The 13,987-nt window shown below is 41.4% G+C and overlaps 1 protein-coding gene and 1 pseudogene across 1 annotated transcript; one reads left to right on the top strand and one right to left on the bottom strand.

Annotated features, from left to right (window-relative positions):
- Nucleotides 1-59: 59 nt before the first annotated feature.
- On the bottom strand, nt 60-2,159 carry LOC127788177 (serine/threonine-protein kinase AtPK2/AtPK19-like; annotated as a pseudogene).
- A 10,230-nt stretch (nt 2,160-12,389) lies between these two features.
- Nucleotides 12,390-13,274, top strand: LOC127788176 (uncharacterized). Its single transcript, XM_052316290.1, has one exon. The coding sequence runs from the start codon at nt 12,390-12,392 to the stop codon at nt 13,272-13,274; it is 885 nt and encodes a 294-aa protein (XP_052172250.1).
- The last annotated feature ends 713 nt before the right edge of the window (nt 13,275-13,987 follow it).

The following is a 13,987-nucleotide window of genomic DNA, read 5'->3' as shown; positions in this document are numbered from 1 at the left end:
AGGATCCTGAATAAACCATCAAAGCCATATATATGCAGCACACTCTAGTGCTATTCCTCTTAAGAAGTGAAGCTGCAGGCAGGGTCAGGCCTCTCATAAGCAAAGCCTTGGAAGGGATCGATGTCGGTTTTTGGACTGGACGCTGGGGAATCCTGAAGCGGCATATCAATCCAGTGCTTGTCGAAGTAGGCAACGCAGTGTTTTCTAGCAACTTCTGGACGAAAGCTCGGCTGGATTTCCCTGGCCTCCAATTTCTTCCAGTTGATCGTCTTGAACCATTTATGCGACTTGACTTCATCACTTCCACAAGGACCGCTGCCTAGGCGCTTGCTCGGGTCTTTTTGTAGAAGCTAAAAGATGAGAAACAGTTGCTATCAACCCTTAAAATTACTGACAGTTAGCATCTTAACTTGAAAGAATCTGGAAAAGAAATGTTGGTAAGGCAAAGGATGTGCAGATTACCCCTTTCAAAAGAGAATGTGCTTCACTTGTCAAATATCATGGCAGCTTGATCTTGTCTTTCATTATTTTTCGCTGCGTTTTCTCACGATTCGCACTCGTAAATGGCAGCTGCAACAGCAGACAAGAAAAACAACTTCCCAAAAATGGAAAACTCAAAGCAACAAGTACAGCTTGTAGAGCAGAGGGCTTGTCAACTAAAAACAGAAAACTCGAAAGCAACTGATAAAACGATTAGCTGGTAAAAGGGTGAGGGTTCTCTTTATAAGTACCAACCTATAACCGTATAATCCAGCCAGGCAACTAGCCGAGGCTTCAACAATCATCCATGAAAAATGGAAGACACTACTACCCACAAAATTGGCGGTATATGAATCGCACATCATGACTGAAAAATTGACATGATGAAGATACTAACCTTCCCCGTAAGCATCTCAAACAATAAGATCCCAGCACTCCACCAGTCTGCAGCCTTGTCATGGCCTTTCCTGGAAATAATTTCAGGTGACATGTATTCTACAGTTCCACACATGGAGTTTGACCTTGCATTCTCCTTAAATTGCTTTGCCAGCCCAAAATCAGTCAACATTGCCTACAACAATAACAAGTGAAATACCATATAATATGCTACGTTACATTCTCGAAAAAGCACACGTGCGCAAGAGAGAGAGAGAGAGAGAGAGAGAGTACATGGCCATCTGCATCCAGTAGGATATTTTCGGGCTTAAGATCGCGATGCATTATGCCATTAGCATGAAGGTGAGACACCGCGGAAACAATCTCTGCTGTATATATACGCGCCAGATCCTCTCTGATATTCAAAAGAAAGTGAGAATTAATACACCTCTTGCCCCCAGAATTTGGGAGAAATATATTTGAAGTCAATGGATGCAAAAGATACTTAAAGAGTCCATTGTTATAGAGATGAAAAAGTAGATGTCCACCGTTGACAAAATCCAGCACTAGATAAAGTCTATATTTGGTCTGCAAGCAAGAGCCAAGTGGGAACTCGAAATTAATGTTCAAAAGGGATGAGAATTTAACGATTGTGAAGAGAAAATTACTTGGAACGAGTATCTTAGCTGGACGATAAAAGGATGTCGTATCTTGGCCAAGATGTCCCGCTCAGCTTTCATGTATTCAGCGTGATTGTTCTTCACTATCTTGTCCTTTCGCATGACCTTCATCGCATATATTTCTGAGGTACCCTTCTTTCTCACCTGCAATACTTTCCCGAATGCACCCTGACCAACAACCTTTATGACCTCAAAGTCTTCAACTCCTACACTCTGGATCTTCATGGAATTAACATCCGGAGATTCTTCAGCATTATCATCATCAGTAACCAAAAGTTTACCAACTTGTTTGACTGTCTCATCAGTGCCAATCTCCGCCACTAGTTCCCTTGAGCCCTCTGTATCGTGTATGGCTAGCTTGCTTATCATCGAACATGGACTGACACGAGCAGAAGGACTAACCAAAGAATGATGTGTCTGGAGGTTGTAGTCATCGACTGGATCAGCTTCAGCAACGAGTTCCATCACATTACTAACTCCAGTCGAGGCCTGAACTGGTAAAGGACCAAATACATCAGAGAAGTCCATCTCAACATCATCTGAGGGAAGGTTCACCGGGAAAACAAGATGGCTGCTCTGCACGGATGTAGTTTTGGAAAGAGCTGGTAACTGAGACGAAACCATGCTCCCAAGAATCAACAATTTGCCAAATATAAATCAGCTTTCCAATTAAGTTGCAGAATCAGAATGCTCAAGAAATCCACCACCCCCGCCCCCCCCCCCCCCCCCCCCCATCTGGCTATCTCAAGATCCTAATTAATCGAAAGGAAGTTCACAAAAATGCGACAACTTTGATAGTAACCCCACCAAAATCCAGAAAAGGAAGCTGCAGCTGCTCTTATTTCCCGTGGTTGTTCTTGAGCTCATTAATTAGAAGCCGACTATCAATCTGTCATTAGAGGAAGCAAGAAGGTTATTGCTTCGACATGGCCATCCAATCAACATTTAAACAAAAACCAAATCCAAATCCATATCTTAGCAAAATGTATCCCAAATTGGAGATACAACATGAAGTAGATGTTTTCCGGGTCCTTTCTGTTACAAAATGAAACACCATCTAGTGTTAGTGTCACATAAATAGAACACTTCAGTTTTGTTTAAGTCGACATATGTTCCTTAATTATAATTTTAAATCAGTCTGCCCTTCAGTCCTAGGACTATATATCCTGCTTAACTTAGTTCATATATATGTGCCCTCCTATAATATTGTACCTTAGTATAATCAAATAGCAGATATCAGCAAATAATGATGATAATGTATTCAGTAGGAAACCCAAAAAAAAAAAGTGGAACATATGTCGATCGACATTGCACGACCCTCACTAAAGGTTGCATATTCAATGACCACCATATGTGGTCGTCACTAATTCTCCCCCGTCTGTGACCGACGTTGCGCAACCCTCACTAAAGGTTGCACATTCAGTGATAACTACATGAGGTCGTCACTATTGTACCTCTATCTGTGACCAACATTGCGTGACCCTCGCTAAAAGTTGCATATTCAGTGACGACCACATGTGGTCGTCACTATTATCTGTCATCTGTGATGGATTCTATCTAACCATCACTAAAGATTGGAATTAGTGACGACGTTTGACTGGCCGTCACTAAATGTGGTTGCTTAAAGTCCACTTTCTTGTAGTGGGAGGAGGCTTCGTAAAAACTTTTTCCTTCGTCCCTATATTAATTTTCAATCGCCAATAATTAACTCATTGAACGAGAGAAAAGTGGGATAATCACAAGATTAGGAAGAACCAAAGGAGTCGAAAAATATATATAATAAACATGAATTTTTATCAAGTTAAATTTAGATTTTGATGAGTGAAAAATTGAAGAAGAAGAGAAATTCAGGATCATGTCACAATAAGATCTATGTGTTTTGAACACAAATTTCTAAACTGAAACTATATAATTTATATAGATGAACACGCACACACAAACGCACACGCATGTAAACATTATCAAAGTATGTGTAAATAAGTAGAAGAATCTCCCAAAAAAGAAAACTGATGAAGGTTCTTGTGTGATACAAAGCTATGTGCCAATCATGTTGCTTTTTTGAATCTTTTGTAATGTAATTAATGAATGTACTTGAAGTTTGAATGAATTGTGGTAGAGCTTAATTTCAGCTTTAGACAAGGTACCAACTCTCCTTAAATTATGGAGATTTGGTATTGACCCATACTTTTGTATCAAATATATAAGTTTTTGAAGTAATGGAATTTTTGTATCCTTCTCTTTATCTCTCTGTCGCCTTCTTCTTCAATGAAAAAACAGCACAAAACTTCCAACATCTGGTATCAGAGCCTTCTTGATCTTAGTGGGACTGTGTGTGAGAGAAAACAAGTAAGAAAACCTCACTTAAAAGCCTAAACACTTGAAAGATTTGAGTGTTTTTTTGTGATGGCTACAAGCAGCAATATCTCTGCTCCTTCTCCTCCAATCTTCACTGGAGAAAATTACCATGTTTGGTCTGTGAAAATGGAGGCATATCTCAGGGGTCTGCTACTGTGGGAAGCTGTTGAATCAGACTTTGAAACTGTAGAGCCACAGAATCCAACTCTGAATCAGCTCAAAGTATATGAAGAAAAGGTCTCTAGAAAATATAGAGCCTTGAGTTGTCTTCATTCAGCAGTAAATGAGACTATTTTTATCAGGATCATGGCATGCAAAACAGCGAAAGAAGTCTGGGATCAACTAAAGTTAGAGTTTCAAGGAAATGAAAAAACTAAACAGATGCAGATCTTCAACTTAAGGAAGGAGTTTGAACTTCTCAGGATGAAAGAAACTGAGAATGTGAAAGAGTATATTGATAGAGTTATTAAAGTTGTTAATCAAGTAAGGCTGCTGGGTGAGGATTTACCAGAAAAAAGAGTTGTGGAGAAGGTAATGGTAACTCTTCCCGAAAGATTTGAGGCAAAAATCTCTTCACTTGAAGATGCCTGGGATTTATCTAAACTTTCTCTCACGGAGCTTGTAAATGCTCTACAAGCTGTTGAACAAAGAAAGACATTTAGAGAAGAAGAAGGCTCAACTGAAAGTGCACTTGTTGCATCTCAAAAGGCAAAAGTGCAAACAAATGATGCAAAGAAAGGCTATCATAAGAGAGGTAAAGAAAAAAGTTTAATCAAAACTACAAAGGAAGAAATAGAAAAGGCAAGTATCCACCTTGTCCTCACTGTAAGAAGACAAATCATACTGAAAATTATTGCTGGTACAGACCGGGGGTCCAATGCAAATCCTGCAAGCAGTTTGGACATGTTGAAAGGATTTGTCCAGGAAATTCTAGTCAACAAAATCAAGCTCAACCTGCTCAAGTCATAGAAGGATCTGAAATTCAAGAGGATAAACTTTTTGTTGCTGCCACAGTTGAGAGATGTTTAGCTGCAACTCAAAACACTGATGCCTGGATGATTGACAGTGGTTGTACTCATCATATGACAGCAAACTTTGAAAATTTTAGAACTTTGGACAGAACATATTCTTCCAAAGTAAAGCTTGGTGATGGGAGACTAGTGGATGTCAAAGGCAAAGGTGTTGTGTCTGTGCAAACTTCATCAGGTACAAAGCTTATCTCTGATGTGTTGTTTGTGCCTGAAATTCAACATAACTTACTAAGTGTTGGTCAACTGTTAGACAAGAATTATTCACTTGAATTCAAGAACAAGTTCTGTGAAATTATAGATCCTTCTGGTACAAAGCTTCTGACAATCAGAATGTACAATAGGAGCTTTAATATTGACTGGAAAAATGATGAAGTTAAAGCTTTAGTTAGTATTGAATCAGACTCTTGTCTGTGGCACAAGAGGCTGGGGCACATAAATTATGATGCCTTGAAGTTGCTTGAAAAGGAGAAAATGGTGAATGATTTGCCTGTTGTGACTGTAATTTCTGATGTTTGTGGTACTTGTCAACTTGGTAAGTTGAGTAAAACTCCATTTCCTCTAAACCAAGCTTGGAGAGCAACTGAGAAGCTCCAGCTGGTTCATACAGATATATGTGGACCCATGAGTATACCTTCTTACAATGGCAGCAAATATTTTCTCTTGTTTATTGATGATTTTTCAAGGTATTGCTGGGTCTATTTTCTCAAAAACAAATCCGAAGTATTTTCGATGTTTCATAAATTCAAGGCTGCGGCAGAAAATCAAAGTGGGCAAATGATCAAAACTTTAAGATCCGATAATGGGGCAGAATATATTTCTTCTCAATTCCAGTCATTCCTTCAAAAGGTAGGCATTCATCATCAACTCACAGTCGCTTATACACCTCAGCAAAATGGTGTAAGTGAAAGAAAAAATAGATCAGTCATGAACATGGCAAGGTGCTTGCTGTTTGAAAAAGGATTGCCAAAGAAGTTGTGGGCTGAAGCAGTTAATACAGCTGTGTATTTGCAGAATAGACTTTCAACTAAAGCTGTTAATGGTAAAACACCTTATGAAGTCTGGACAGGTGTTAAACCATCAGTAAGACATCTAAAAATCTTTGGCAGCATCTGTTATACCTATGTACCAGAGGCAAAAAGAGACAAATTGGATCAAAGAGCTAATGCTGGTATATTTGTTGGTTATAGTACTACTTCAAAAGGATACAGAATTTTAAATCCTAAAACTGAGAAGGTTTATGTGAGCAGGAGTGTGAAGTTTAATGAAAAAGATGCATGGAATTGGGAGAAAATGATTGGAGAGTCTTCAAACCAAAACACTAATGGTGAAAATGCATCAGAGACTCATGGTGAAACCTTTGAGGAGGACTCTGATAATGAAAATTATGCTGTGAGAGGTATGAGACCTCTACAAGATATCTACAACAGATGCAATGTTGCTGTATTGGAACCTGTCACAGTTGATCAAGCTTTGCAGTGTCCAAAATGGAAAGTAGCCATGGAGGAAGAATTTAACATGATAGTCAAGAATGACACATGGTTACTTGTTGACAGACCAGAAGATCAACAAGTAATTGGTACAAAGTGGGTATTCAGAGTTAAGATGAATCCTGATGGCTCAATCAAAAAATACAAGGCAAGATTGGTAGTGAAAGGCTACTCTCAGCAGCAAGGTATTGACTTCACTGAAACCTTTGCTCCTGTAGCTAGATTTGATACAATTAGATTGTTGCTTTCTATTGCTGCTCACAGAGGCTGGAAAGTTTATCAACTTGATGTTAAATCTGCATTCCTCAATGGTATTCTTGAGGAGAAAATTTATATTGAGCAGCCTGATGGTTTTGCTATTGAAAGTGCTGCTGATAAAGTTTATTTGTTGAAAAAGGCATTATATGGCTTAAAACAGGCTCCTAGAGCCTGGTATGCAAAAATTGATGGTTATTTGCTTGACTTGGGATTTGAAAGAAGCATCAATGAAGCAACATTGTATGTGAAGGAATTGGTTGCTGAAATTCTAATTGTTTCAATCTATGTTGATGATATTCTTGTTATCAGAAGTAATTCAAATTCTGTGAAAGAATTTAGGAAACAAATGGAGGGCATGTTTGAGATGAATGATTTGGGGGAGATGTGTTATTTTTTGGGAATGGAAGTGTCTCAGGTTTCAACAGGCATTTTCATTTCTCAAAAGAAATATGCAATAGATTTGCTGAAGAAATTCTCTCTAACTAGTTGCAAAGCTGTTAGTACTCCAGTAGTTCAAGGATTGAAATTACAAGTTGATGATGGGTCAGCTTCTGTTGATCCTTCAATCTTTAGGAGTTTGGTTGGTTCTTTGTTGTATTTATCAATCACAAGGCCAGACATAATGTATGCAACCAGCATTCTATCAAGATATATGCACATGCCAACTGAAAATCATTTCACAGCAGCCAAAAGGGTCCTGAGGTATATTCAGGGGACAATTTCATATGGTGTGATGTTTAGGAGGAGTTCAGCTCTGAACTTGCTAGGATTCACTGATAGTGATTGGGCTGGATCACTTGAAGATTCAAAAAGCACCTCAGGCTATTGCTTTACTCTTGGATCAGGTGTTATATGTTGGAGTTCAAGAAAACAAGGCTCTGTTGCTCAATCAACTGCAGAGGCAGAATATATGGCTGCATCTGCTGCTGTTAATCAAGCCTTATGGCTGAGAAAAGTTATTAATGAACTGAAGTTTAAGCAAGAAGCTGCTACAAAGATTTTGTGTGATAACAAGTCTGCTGTTGCAATGGTTAAAAATCCAGTTTTTCATGGAAAAACTAAACACATTAAAATCAAATATCATGCTATTAGAGAAGCAGAAAAGGAAGGTGAAGTTGTGCTATTACATTGTTCAGCAGAAGAGCAAGTTGCTGATATTTTTACTAAAGGGCTGCAGAAGAATAGATTCGAAGAACTTAGAGACAAGCTTGGTGTTGTGCATAGCTCTTGCATCAAGGAGGAGTGATGAAGGTTCCTGTGTGATACAAAGCTATGTGCCAATCATGTTGCTTTTTTGAATCTTTTGTAATGTAATTAATGAATGTACTTGAAGTTTGAATGAATTGTGGTAGAGCTTAATTTCAGCTTTAGACAAGGTACCAACTCTCCTTAAATTATGGAGATTTGGTATTGACCCATACTTTTGTATCAAATATATAAGTTTTTGAAGTAATGGAATTTTTGTATCCTTCTCTTTATCTCTCTGTCGCCTTCTTCTTCAATGAAAAAACAGCACAAAACTTCCAACAAAAACATCAAAGCGGTCCAAACAATGCAAAGCGAGAGAGAGAGAGAGAGAGAGAGGGAGAGGGAGAGATAGAAACAACACTTTGTATTCAGTTTGATCCTGAACAACATTGGGCATAGAGAGAGAGAGAGAGAAACAACACTTCGTAGTATTTAGTTTGATCCTGAATAACATCTGGGCATCAAATTTATTGAAAGTTCTCCTGTTTTGTTGTTTGCTTACCGGGAAAATATGCTGCAGAGGAAGAAAGGCAAAGCGAGAAGTAGAGAACGAGGCGTCGTGTCGCTGCATGCATATATACGCAAGGAAAATGCTACACGAACCGAGAGTTAGAATTACAATTTTGTCCTGGTGGAAAATGCTACAAGGAAAATGCTACAACCTGGTGGACAACTCTCTGGTAAAATTACAATTTTGTCCTTACTTTTTCCCCCCAAATTTGCTACTCTACTTCTTCTTCTTCTTCTTCCTCATACACACACACACACTCTCTCTCTCCACCATTGTTCACCTCCGTGGTTGTTCTCACCGCCATTGTAGTCACCGCCGCAGCCACAGTCGCCATCGTGGCTTCAAACAGAGCTGCCACTGCAGCCAGAGTTGCCACTGTCAAAGCAGTTCAGGACCGAATGGATGAAAGATTTTCTGATCAGCGGTTGAGAGAAGAGTCTATTTCAAGTTTGATTGACCACACTGTAACTTGTATATAAATCCCCATCCAAATCAATGGAAGATGAAATTTTCTTGAGTTTTCTACTTCTTCGGTCCCTTTGGTTATGCTTTTTGGTGGGGTTGAACCATGAAATAACTCCCTTTCTGTGTTAACAACAATAATGGGACACCTGATTTGTTCCCCCGACACTGTAGCAATGCCTTATCTCCCAAGTTTGGGCCCTTTTGTTCTACATATCTGAACTTAGCGTGCCTATAATATATATTTAAGTATATATTTATATGTATGTATATATATTTATGACATGAACAGAACATATGCATCTTGCTCTCCATCTCTGTTTCAGCCATTTTCTAAGATGAAAAAGATCAGAAAAAAGGGGGCTTTTCCTGTATTCATCTATGTTCCATGAGGGTGATAAAAACCAGTAACCTTTTGATTATTTTGAAATGCCAAATCCGTGCAGATTCTTCTTATTGGTTGCTCCAACTCTTTTCATGAGAGCAAGCAAACCCACATGTATTTCACAAAAGTATAACCCGTAAAGGAAGTACAGTTTCTGCAAGATCTTCTAGAGTTTAGTGAAGGGATGGTTTTTGCTATCTTTTTTACTAATCTTTGAACGGCGACCAGAATCTTTAATGCCGATTGGCGGTGACTAAGGCTGCGTTCGAGGCGAATAGCAGCGGAGGCGGCTGCGTCTATGGCAAAACACGGCGAAAGCGGCTGCGGCGGTGTGAACAACCACGACAGCGAACAATGGTGGAGAAAAAAAGAGAGAGAGAGAGAGAGAGAGAGAGAGAGAGAGAGAGAGATTGGGGGGGAGAGAGAGAAGAGTATGAGAGTATGAGGAAGAAGAAGAGGAAGTAAAGTAGCAAATTTGGGGAGGAAAAGTAAGGATAAAATTGTAATTTTACCAGAGAGTTGTCCACCAGGTTGTCTAACTCTCGATTCGTGTAGCATTAGTCCACAACGGTTTGGTTTCGCCAACACGTGGCCATATCGTAGTGGCTGATGATGGGTTACACGAAATTAGAATAGGATAAAGCTATTTGTAGGGTGTACAGATAGATAGCTCTACGTGATTATGAAATGAACAAATTACTCTTGATTTGTTCAATCTAACACATTCTCTCTCTCTCTCACTTCGCCTCTGTCTCTCTCTGCGCCTCGCCATCGCCATCGCCCTCGTTGTTTGCCGATTGTCGCCGCCTGCTACACCTCGGTTGGTTTGGGTGGTCACCGATTGCTGGAGGTTGTAGCGGTGAGGAGACAAGGCGGCAAGGCGCAAAGATGAGGCGACGAGGAGGCGAGGCAGTGAGAGGAGGCGGGACGTGGTGAGGTTGTAGCTACGACAGGAGGTGAGACGGCGACGAGGTTGCAGGCGAGGGCAAGGCGGACAAGGAGAGAGAGAGAAGGGGGTGAACAAAAATCGCGATATATTGTGATTTTTTTATGTTAAAATCTCGCAATATATCGCGATTTATCGCGTCTGTAAAGGGGTTTTGTGAACCCTTTCTGTATGAATAACGCGACTCATTAGAATATGCCTTCCAATTAAAACAAAAAACAGAAAATACAATTATGCCCTGCCAAAGGCAATTTTGGGTTGGACCACTCAATATTCCATATGTGAATTTTTTGGATAAGCTTATTATTAGTGTTAGAGTACTTGTTCATGTTATATATGTACAACCCAAAATAAAAAAGAATCATCAAATATTTGCTCATCTTTAAAGGATGCCATGGCTGTAGTTTTATTTTTGTTTTTCCACAAGATGAGTTTTACTGTAGTTTTAAAAATTGTTTTTATTTCATTGTGATTTAAAGATTATAAATTCAACCAATAAACTAATAAATCAAATAATAAATAGAAGACATTTTGAGATATATAAAAATTTATCATATATATGTTATATATTCATGATCATATTGGCCATGTATGTTGTAGTTTAATCATTATGTGAGTTCTAAGTCATAACGATAATAAAATTAGTCATCAATTGAAATAAAATTAGCCTCTATTTCATTGCTTCTTCCTCGTCATGCTCTCTGTATTTCTTCTCTCCTTTCCCTTGACACGACTTTTGGGTTAGGAAAGTTTAACACTGTTGGAATGGAATTGGTCAACTACGAGGCTCATTCGGCTTCCCTTTTGTAATATTCATATTTTGTTATTTTCAATTTAAAAATATTAAGCTAAGGGTAGGAAAATATGATTTTAATGATAATAAAAATTATTTTATTAAGATAAAAAAAAATTAAAAAAAAATTAATTAGCTTAATGGAAAGAAGAAATGAAAATCATGACTAAGTAACTTAGTCGACTGATACTTAAGCTTAAGTCGACTGAAGTAAAATAGTAAGTCTGATGTGGAACCAACTAAAATTACTAGAATACCCCTACGCGCTAATAGTCTCACCTGCCACGTGGATCACCTGAGAGACCGACACGTGGCCAGTCAACACTCCAGAGCGGAGCCCAAGAAATCCGGGCCGAACCGCAAGACCCGTTCCAACTTGACCGGGACCCTCGGGAGTTGTGCCGCTCATCTCGGATACCCCAAAACGGGTTTGCCTATAAAAGACAAGGACTCTCACCAGGTATACCCAAGCTCTACAACTCTCTCATTTACTTCTACTTGCATTTACTCTACTGATTTGAGCGTCGGAGTCCACCCCGGGGGATCCTAGCCCCGGCCCTCCATTGTCTTGCAGGTTCTACACCCGAGGTCCGACATCCCCAAGTCCGAGGTTCCATTCCCGAGGTTCAGTCGCAGAGGTGGCACGTGGTGGTCGGTCCCAAAAACCATCATCATTTGGCGCCCACCGTGGGGCCGACGTCCAAACTCGCTAGCCTCTTCATTCCCTACCTCGCGCTTCGGACTTCAACTCCTCACCTCGGACCTCAGTCTTTGCATGAGTGTCAAACGACTTTCGCTCCTTGTCATAACTAACTACATGGCTCCCCGAAGAGACGTGACTCGTAGCCAGGTCAGAGCCAATCTAGAAGCCCCGCAGCAAGGGGAGAATCCACCACCTCCAGCCAATCCAATGCCTGAGGACCGACTTACCAGGTTGGAAAACCAGGTCCAACAGCTAACTGAGTTGTTGACTGGTTATCTACACCAGACTGAACAGCATCGTTCGCATGTGCCCTCTCAGCGGGCGGAGCATCAGTCACCTCTTCCTGCTCGGGAGCCTCGTCAATCTCACTAGATGGGCCAGGAAATCCACTCCTCTAAGGCGGCAGGATCCACTTCTGCCCCCTCGCGAGAAAGAGGGATTTCGCAGGAGAGGCGATTGTGTTTCCTAGAGAAGCAAGTCCGAGAACTCAAGAAGGTAAAGGAAGAGTCGCTCCACCTCGGCTCTAACCAACCCTTGAGTAAGGGCATCATGGCGGAGGTTCAACCGGAAAGGTTTCGTATCCCCTCCGTCAAGCTCTATGACGGAAGCACAGATCCCTATGATCACGTCGAGCTTTTCTCCTCTCACATGTTGGTGCAATCGAGGTAGGACGCGATGTGGTGCCGGGCATTTTCGGCTACTTTGGGAGGACATGCCCGGACCTGGTACTCCTGTCTTCCCCATCCTTCCATCAACCGCTGGGAAGAGCTGAAGACCCGTTTCTTAGCCCACTACGCTCCTTTGAAGCGCCACCGAAAGTCTTCCATGGCTCTGGTAAGCATCAAGCAAAACCAGGGTGAATCCCTAAGGGATTTCGTGGCGAGGTTCAACGAGGAGGCATTGAGTATCGATGAGTTCGACCAGCGGATCGCAATGGTGGCTCTTCAGAATGGCTTGAGAGCTGGGCCATTTGCTCAGTCCTTGGCCAAGACTCCACATCGTACTTTCACAGAGGCCTTGGCCCGGGCTAATAAGTACATTAATGCTGAAGAGGTGATGAAGGTGAAGCGGGCGGAACAACCTGAAAGGAAGGAAAGAGAAAAGGAGAAGAAAAAGCCAGTGGTGGAGCAGAAGACGGACTATCGCCTCTCCCGAGCTCCAGATCGCCCGGGTTTCGGGGGTGCACGTGAAAGCCCGATGAGTTATACTTCTCTCAACGCCAGTCGAGCCGAGATTCTACTGGCATTGAAGGATAAGGATTATTTGCGGCGTCCTCCACCGCTGAGGTCTCCACCCAACACTCGAAGCAAAAGGAAGTATTGCCGATTCCACCGCGACCATGGTCATGTTACAGAGGACTGCATCCAGTTAAAAGAAGAGATTCAAGAGCTTATCAACCGGGGTTACCTCCAAGATTTCGTTGGCCAAGAAGGCGTGAGTTCGGGTAGAGTTGAGTCCAAGTCGGATAATAGGAGAAGGTCTCCTACACGGGATCGCTTCCGAGAGCGAAGTTGGACACCGTCCTGGAGAGAAGGAAAACAGCCTGCTGGGGATGGATGAGCTCCGGAACCTGTTGCAAATTCGGAAAGCTGCGTGTAATCAGAGCATTGCTAGGTACTATAACCGATGAGTCCACGCTAGGAGTTTCATGTCTTGAGATCTTATATTGTGACGGTTCGACGTGAGTCATCCTCGAGACGCGAATAAACTAACTCCGAATTGGGATGGATCGTACCGGGTGGTAGAATCCTTAAGTCCGAGAGGCATATCGACTAGAAGACATGGAAGGCAAGTCCTTAAAGCATACCTGGAATGTCCAAAATTTAAGGAAGTTTTTTCAATGAGGAAGGGAATTCCTCGAACCTCTTTGTACTCTTTTTTACAACTAATGGCAAGACTTCAGATTCTCTCCATCTAACAGCAATCTCACAAAGGCCAACACTTCGCCAAAGAAAAATCCAAGGGTTACGAGCCCTAGGCTGTCCCCAAAGGTGGACTAATGGCCACGGAAGAACTCTAGCCTAACACCCTCCTCCATGAGGGAGTGGCTAAAATCCAAGGGTCACGAGCCCTAGGCCGTCCCCAAAGGTGGACTAATGGTCACGGAAGAACTCTAGCCTAACACCCTCCTCCATGAGGGAGTAGCTAAAATCCAAGGGTCACGAGCCCTAGGCCGTCCTCAAAGGTGGACTAATGGCAACGGAAGAACTCTAGCCTAACACCCTCATCCGTGAGGGAGTGGCTAAAATCCAAGGGTCACGAGCCCTAGGCCG

Source organism: Diospyros lotus, chromosome 13 (genome assembly GCF_014633365.1).
Source record: "Diospyros lotus cultivar Yz01 chromosome 13, ASM1463336v1, whole genome shotgun sequence".
NCBI classification, from domain to species: Eukaryota; Viridiplantae; Streptophyta; class Magnoliopsida; order Ericales; family Ebenaceae; genus Diospyros; species Diospyros lotus.
The sequence above is the reverse complement of the archived record's forward strand: the minus strand, read 5'-3'. Positions and strand labels throughout refer to the sequence as shown.